The sequence below is a fragment of the Streptopelia decaocto genome (genome assembly GCF_964273445.1).
Source record: "Streptopelia decaocto genome assembly, chromosome: 15".
In the NCBI taxonomy this organism is placed as follows: domain Eukaryota; kingdom Metazoa; phylum Chordata; class Aves; order Columbiformes; family Columbidae; genus Streptopelia; species Streptopelia decaocto.
The window spans coordinates 12,340,919-12,349,177 of NC_138670.1; the positions used below are offsets into that span (position 1 = coordinate 12,340,919).

Consider the following 8,259-nt stretch of genomic DNA (forward strand, 5'->3'; position numbering starts at 1 on the left):
GGGTGCAGAGGATGGAGGAGAGCTCAGGAAATGTTGGAGCCAGAAGGAATAACTCCAAAAGGTGGGATGCGGCAGTGGGACCAGCTTGCCTGGAGCTGGTGGTTGCCGAGCTATCAAAGCAAGAAAACACTTCCTAAAAGAGAAGTGGGAGCTTGAATGGCACTGAAGGAAGAGGACAAAAGCCTCGCCAACAAGCACATGGCACGGCTTGAAGAAGGCCTAGCACCCTCAGAAGGTCAGAGCATGGCTGGGCTGTGCTCAGTGCTGGGATTAGGGACTAACGAGCTGAACAAGCTGCACGGAGCGGCTTTGGAGACAGACCTATGAAATACGAGGCTGGTAAATGCCATTGTGTAGGCATCAACAGATAAAGACCTGGGAAGAGATCCAAGCGATCCCAAAGTCCCACTGGCATTGTTTGAGATTCAGCCAGTGTCAGATGCAACCTGTAGCTGCCACGCTCATCCCTACCCAAAGAGCACCCGGAGGATTCCAGCCTCGGCATCTCATCTGGAGGCCAAACGTGATTCAGATCTGTCAGGAGACCACAGGCTCGTACATGGGCCATGGGTTTGTCTGCTGGGACCACGTACAAGGAGAGCAGCCACCCCATGGGATGCAAGAGGCAGCACCAGTACAGAGTGGGTGAAGGATGCTCTGGAGACTGGTCCAAAAGGGCTCCACGGGGTATATTTGGGTGGAATATGCTGTTTGAAGGCACAAAATGCCTCTCTAGATGCAACTGATGTATTATAGTCGGAGTGATGAGGAGGAAGAATCTGCAGAGGGAGCAAGGGAGGGTTACTCACCGCCAAAGCTTCCTCCTTCACCATTTGCAGAACGGCAATAACATGATAGTTTCAGGGAAACCTTTTCATTTCAGAGGTTTTAAAGTTTCATGTCCAAGTACGGAATAATGAAGACATCAGAAATGCAAATGAAATGTTTTGAGCAACACAAAGAGATTTTTGGCTGCGGCGAAGGAGGTGGGAGGAAGAGAATTTTCTTTTCGAGAACTGCAAAATTACGGGGTTTGTTCCAATGCAGGATGGAGCCTGAAACCTTGAAACCCTTCATAAACAGAATTCCTGCTCTCAGCACACTTCTCCCTCTCAGGGCTGCTGATGCTGCTTTTTGGACCAAAACTGCCATGTTTCCATCATGCTGTTCATGTTATGGAATAGACCTGAGAGGAAAAATAAACACTGGCAACTCGGTGGGGGGGAGAGGGAGGGAAGATGGGACCTGACAATCTCCCTAGAGCTCCGAGGGAAAAACAGACCCAGGTTAGCTGGCAGCGAGTGAATCAAACTCTATTTTTGTTTTCTAGCCCACGGTGAGCCTCGTGGCAGAAATGCCAGCTCTCATCATACCTTGCGCCCCTCTTCCATGCTCGGGTTTAGGATCGACTTCACTGCAGATGGCTTGAGCTGAGTAGCAGACACTGAGCCGTGGCTGCAGCCCATCCCACGGGCATGACCATGGACCTGGGGCACTTTACAGCTGGAAATGAGCTGGAAGTAAAAGCCAGGTCACTGCCGGGACAACAGCCCCAGAGAGTGCAGACCAGGGCTGCAGGGATGCAGATAAACTGATGTTTTCCCCCAGTGCAAACTTAGAATCAAAGAATAGTTTGGGTTTGAGGGACCTTCCCAGCTCCCCCAGTGCCCCCCATGCCATGACAGGGACATCTGCACCAGCTCAGGTTGCTCAGAGCCCCATCCACCCTGGCCTGGGATGTCTCCAGGGATGGTTCAGCCACCACCTCTTTGGGCAACCTGGGCCAGGCTCTCACCACCCTCAGGGCAACAATTTCTTCCTCATGTCCAGCCTGAATCTCCCTCCTTTAGTTTAAAACCATCACCCCTTCTTCTATCGTGCCTATTGGAAACTTCACAATTCCCAGTTTTCCTTGCAAGTGACATTAGAGACATGGGGTGGAAGCCCAAAGCATCAGGTGTGATTGGAATCATTTTTGGCAAAGGTCACCTCAAACAAGAAGCGTTTGGCTCCCTTTGCATAAACCTCACACTTATACCAGCCCTTTCTGCCCTGGGAAAGCTGTCACAGCTCTGCCAGCCAGTCCGGCTTTGCAAAGCGCTGCTGGCTGCGAAGGTCAGCACCACGAGAGGACAGGGTTGATCCCATCTCCAACTGAATTGATGGCCAAGTCATCCAGGCTGTGGGTGTCCAGCTCAACCTTGAGCAAGGTTTTTCACCCTCCTGCTGTCTAGGTTGAGCTCTATTCCTGTTCTGACTAACGCTGGCTTTGCTTGCTCCCCCCAGCCGGGAGCAGTCACAGCCTACAATGTGAGAGCCACATCAATCTGATCTGGATTACTTAAATTTTGTGGGCATTTCCTTGGCCTCAATCAACACATTCTCTCCAGTTATCCGCTCCCCATCACTTCCCGACCTCTCTATGTTTCTCCTATGGACCAAGAACACTCCAGCTGTAGAAGACCTTCACGATGCCCCAGCTCTGTCTGAGATCAAGCCGGGGAGATGAATCATCTCCAGCCCGTCGCAGGAGTGGGAGGAAAGACGGCTGCGAAATGCCCTTTACCCAGCAGAGCAGCTCTCGACAAGTTTTCCCTGCAGTATATATCTTTTCCCACTTCTCCGCTCCAGCCCAGGGCTTCTCGCTCATCTGGAGTCCGACCGCTGCAGCTTTTCATCAAGGAGACTGAAGATGAATTTCGACTGAGAAGTGGATTTTCAGTCCCGAGGTACATAGATTACATAGACTTTTTTTTAAAGGATATTTTAAAAAATTAAGTGAGTGGAGCTTTGGTGAAGTACCCACTTCACTAATATTCTTGCTGGTTTGAGATCCTTCAGTTTAAGTCAATTTAAAGCGTCTGGGTTTAATCTCTTCATGAAAAGAAGAGACTACTCGAAGAAAAATCACATTTTTCATCCTTTCCCCAAGCCAGAGCAGAATTTCCTCAGACAACCTGCACTGGTGGCACAGGATGGGGTCACTGGGGGCCGGTCTGAAGGGTGATGTTGTGCCTTGTATCAATGCTCAGGATTGTGCCATCGGGGGCTTCACCAGATTGTGTCCCCCAGCTCCATCACAGCAGTTGTAAAAAACCAGAGGGACAGAAGAGATTTTTAAGCACCCTGGCACATTTTCTCAGACTTGTGGTCAAGCCCAACCCCTTCAGGGTCTCAATTCTTCGGTTGCTTAAACCAGGGCCCCCCAGGGTTGGGTGTGTGCTGATTAAAGGACACGGGCAGGGAGCCCTCAGCCTTCCCAGGGGTTAAATTACCTCCTATTGCCCAGCAGAGACTAAACCCAGCAGTTTCGGAAAGCAGACAAATGCAAAAAGCAGCGTGCTGAGACCTGGGGATGTGCGAGGGGACAGCAGGGAAGGATGTCCCCAAGTGCGCCCTGTCCCACCGCTCGTCCCCGGCCACCTGCCACCCGCCGGCGGCAACGAGCTGAGATGATGTTTTGTCTCTGCTCTGACTCAGTGTGATCACCCTAACGGGCTTTGAGTGACCGTGTCCTCCGCGGATAAGATGCGCCCTTTGGGAGAGAGCAGAAACGACGGCACGAAAACAACTGAAAATGGTAAAAAATCGACGGAAAACACAGAGCGTGGGTGTTGGTTTGTGATGGGGGAGATTAGGCGCTGAGCTGAGCAGGGAACCCACCGCAGGGATCCTGCTCGTCCCCAGCCAACAGCTCTGCCTTTCGTACCTTTCATGCCTTTCATTGTTTCTGATAAAAGATAAATAAATACCATTTTTTTTCTCTTCCCTGAGGAAACAGGTGCAGCAAAGGAACTTGAAGTTACAAATTCCTCTGTCACTGAGCCGAGAACAACAAACCCTCCTGAAAAAAAATCCTCCTGGTTTATACAGCCAAGTCCATAACCGAGGGCAGCCCCAACCCGCTGCGGCACTTGACACGACTAAAATGTGTTCGGGGACTTGGGGAAAGGCAACGGGAGCAGGTGACTTATCATTGCTAATAAACGGCCAGGAGGCGAGAGAGCTGGTACAAAAGAAAAACAGCTACTGACAACATCCTGCAAAGCATGAGGGGCTACGGGGAGCTGCTTCGGCTCAGAGCGATGGTCTGTATGGCAGGGAGATGCTGAGCAAGATCAGGAGGGCAACACCCCCCCCACGGCCCTTTGCAGGAGCAGAAAGCAGAAACGAAGTGGTTCCGTCCGCAGGATGGGACTTCACCCTTCTCAAGAAGGATGGGACTAGCATCCAAATGTCCCCACCCTCGTGATATGGATGTACACATATTGAAACGATTAGCCTGATCAAGAAAGGGCCGAGGGGGTGAACAGCATTTCAACACAGGATGGGCATTTCTTAGCCCTTGATGGGAAATGTTTCCCCCTTTCCCAGAAGAAGGAGGCACCCCAGGCAGGTCCCACCACCCTTGCACAGAGGTTCCCTGTGATTTCAGTGGGAGCTGCACTGGGGCTCCCCCACCCCCTCCCCAAATCCAGAGCCCGACTGTTAACATCGCAGAAGGTTTTGGAACTCATTTGTCCTGGGAAGCATCGTGCTCTGCCGGTCTGACCTTCCTTCTCCCTCTCCAGCAGTTAATCAATAGTAGATTTCAAGGGGAGAGCTCCGAAACAGAACAGCAAGGGCAGACATGACCATAAATCTGATTTGGCGGATGAGGAAAATGAGGCATGGGATTTTGTTTAAAATTTAAAACCAAATGAGATCGAGAACACAGAAGAGAAACAAATCCTAGCCTAGCCCACCATCCACCACATTGCACAGCCCAGCTTCCACGAAACATCGCTCCTGCTGTCTCCCCGATTTCCCATGTTTTCATCTTTCCCCCTTTCTTCCACCATCTACTCTTAATTTTTCATTTCTTTTATCTTCCCCTCATCATCCACGACCTCCCCCCCTTTCTTTTCTTTGCATCCCTTTCTCCCCATCTCCATCCTGCTGCGTCAGAGAGCAGCCGTTTCTGCAGAGGTGCCCACCAACACTGAAAACAGCCACCTTAGGCAGCCAAAACCACCACATTTCACCAAATGTAAAAAAAAATGTATTTAGGGACCTACCAGTCCACCTGGACTTCTATATCTCTTGTCTCTACCTTGGAGGGTGCATCTCCATCGCCGTCCTTACTGCTGCTCTTCAGGAGATCCAGAACGGGCTCGATTTCTTTGAGCAGTTCATTATCTTCCACGCCACCGTTGAGACAAGGGTGACCACAGGCACCCTCCTTCCCCTTCCCAGCGTCCTGCCCTTTGCTGCCGGTAACGACGCCGTTAACGTGGACCATCGGCTCTGCCTCTCGCCCGAACTCTCTTGTCCACAGGGAGCCCATGGTGCGGTCGGCTGCTGGCTGCTCTTTGCCGTGCGGGTTTGGATTGGACAAGTCAACGGCCTTTGGAGCCAGGCAGAGGGGTCTGGTGACACGGATGGTTTTTGGTGTCCCGTCACCTGCAAAAGTGGTCTCCAGGTGAGTGGTGAAGCCCTCAGGGCCCCGCAGGATGAGGACCACGTAGGTCTCGGAGGCGATGCTTCTCAGTATCTCCAGTGCTGTCTCATAGCTCACGTCCACCAGGGGCTTGCCATTGACAGCTAAAATGATGTCCCCAGCTTGGATGAGGCCACTCTGCTCCGCGGCCCCTCCCCGGATCAGGTCGGAGATGATGACGGGTGGCTTGCTGACGCGCTCCTTCACCAGGAAACCGAGGCCGCCCACCTTGCGCTTGAAGAGCCTCACCGAGATGACGTTGGGCTGGATCTGCTGCACGCTGAACACATTCTCTTCCATGGCAGCCTCGGACTTCAACGCCCTTTGTGTGCAGAGAAATTCACTGCTTGAGATGTTTAACCATGCCGGGGCAGGGAAAGAGAAAATATTTGGCTTTTAAGCAACTGGTCTTATTGCAAAACTCCTCTGGGCTGCGGCTGCAGGTTGGATTTCTGCAGCATTCTGTCCCAAAGTGACGCCTTGGGCAAAACAGGGTTTATCAGTGGTGGAAAGCACGGCAAGGGGCAGGGCGGGCAGCGCTGGGCATGGAAGGGGCTGGAGCGGACAACATGCCAGCTTCCCAGTCAGCCTCTGGTCCTGCGCTGGGCAGAGAGGGGCAGGCAGCCCGCTGGCTTCATTGGCATCCCTGCAAAGGGTCCGTGCGCTTCTTCAGCTAGAAAGAGAAAAAAAAATAACAAAGGAGAAAGAAAAGTGAGAGAAGGCAGGCATAAGCACCGCTCAGCACGGGGCTCGGCACGCCACAGACACCCCCATGCATCAGCACGTCCCCACAGATGTCACCCCCCGGGCTGCGGTTGGGAGACAGGCTGCCGCCTCCCAGTGCTCTGGGCTTTGTTTCCTCCGCTCCCCCTGCGAAAAATCGGCACCATCTGTTTGGCGGGGGCCGGGGAAGCACGGGGGGGAATGGGGGAGCCCTGGGAGGGGCTGCTGGGCAGCCTCACTCGGACCCTCCCCGCTTTGCCATTGGGTTGTGAGCAAAAATCAAAGCCCTGTGCAAGCAAGTGGTGCAAAGGAGTCGAGCCGCATGGAGCTCAGCAAGCGAGTTTTGCCGGCTGAAGATCTTGTCTGCGTGTGCTTTCCAGAGTATCCGACAACCTGATGGTTGAGATCGGTCAGGGTGACCAGACAGGAGACATACATCCCTGCCCAGGTGAAACTCGTTCCACGGGTGCTTTCACACCGTGGTTTTCGGTGCTTCAGGAGAGTCGCAGCCACAAGCAAAATGGGGCATTAGAAGAGACACCCAGCTCCCCTCACCCTGAGTTATAGCAAAGCACTGAGGATGGCAACCGCTTTTAAGCCTGGTTGCAGGGATCACAGCCTCTGCTCCTCCTCTCCCCATGTTCCAACCCCGGCGCGGGGATGCGGGAGGCAAACTTGCACTCCCCTGTGCCCAGCCCTGCCATCCAGTTCTGAACAGCTCCCAAACAAACTGATGGAAAACCATCTAGAGAAGATGCGATGAGTTTAGCCGGCTCTCGGGGGAACCTCATCCAGCTGCGCTTGACTTTCTACAGCCCTCGCGTGGCATGGGGAGCCACGTCTCATTGACTCCTGATGGGACCCTGGCTCTTACATGCATACGCTTAGGTTGGAGAACTTCACCTCCCAAATCCTCTCTGCGTTCCCCTCCTGTTTGTTAAATGCTCTGGAGAACATTTCTCTCCGGGACTGTGCCCTGACATTTAACAACAAGCTGAAACGCAGATGCCCATTTTTCCTTTTTAAAATCCAAATTATGGGGAGCGAACAGAGGGCACCAGATCTGCAGGCTGGAGGCACCGACGTGCCAAGGAAAACACTCTCCTGTCTCCCAGAAGCAGCACGTTCCAACAGCAAGTCCCCCTCTGCCAGGAGCTCCCTCCAGCACCCGGACGGGAAAAACAGGGGTCTGAGGAGCAGGGCAGTGACACCAGCCCCGGCATTAATTCACTGGAGTATTTTAATCCTCATGTGATGAAGGCTGCTGACCCCAGCCTGGCTTTTTACAGGCAAGTAAAGAATAAAGCAATTAGAGCCCGATAACCCAAGCCAACAGATTTAACCCGAATTGCCCTTCTCCTGCCATTACTCAGCCCTGTGGAGCAGTAGCAGTGTACAAAGGGTTAAATGCCACCTGCGTTAGTGGGGAGTCACCTCCTCAAGGGCTAATTAGCCCAGGTGACATAAGCCCTGATTGCTGCATGAGTTCCCACAAGTGACCCTGGCCAGAGGTGGCTGGAGCGGGACCTGGGCCAGCCCCAATGGACTGTGTCATCTCCCGGGGCTTGGGCCAGCTGAGCATGACATCTCCAGATCCTGGGGCCACCTGGGGAGGGAAGGCCACGTATTTGGGGAGGAAGGAGGAAAACAGAGGTCTACTTGGATAGGGAAGGTCCCTGTCCCTTCGCAGCCCTTCCCCAGCCAGACCCTGCTGTCATTGGCAGCCAAGCCTCCTCCTCGTTCACAGCCGAGAGCCCTTTGGCTCTTTGGTGCCAGGGCCAAACCACAGGACCAGCTTCTTTCTCCTTGCACAGGGTCTGTCGTTTCCTCACCCCACTCCCAGCAGCCCACCAACACTGTCCCCGCTGTCCCCCCGCATCCCCCAGCCCCCTTGCTGGTCCCACTGCCAACCACGTCACTGTCACCCTAATGCCTGGGCAGCCACTGATTCACACAGGACTCGGATCTAACGCATTATCTGATGCTGTAAGGATGAACAAGGCTTTAAAATGGGTGTAAGAACCACACGAGTGCAGGACTATCAGCTCCCCTGGCCA

At 53.3% G+C, this 8,259-nt stretch overlaps 1 protein-coding gene across 2 annotated transcripts in view; it reads right to left on the reverse strand.

Moving 5' to 3' along the window:
• The window catches only part of NOS1 (nitric oxide synthase 1), a gene marked incomplete at both ends in the record, with an annotated part of 41,524 nt that extends 35,745 nt beyond the window's left edge, over positions 1-5,779 (reverse strand). For both annotated transcript variants that reach the window (XM_082065978.1, XM_082065977.1), the window contains one exon: positions 5,058-5,779. In XM_082065978.1, the coding sequence (XP_081922104.1) occupies positions 5,058-5,779 (722 nt within the window). The remainder of the gene's footprint in view (positions 1-5,057) is intronic.
• Between the last annotated feature and the right edge of the window lie 2,480 nt (positions 5,780-8,259).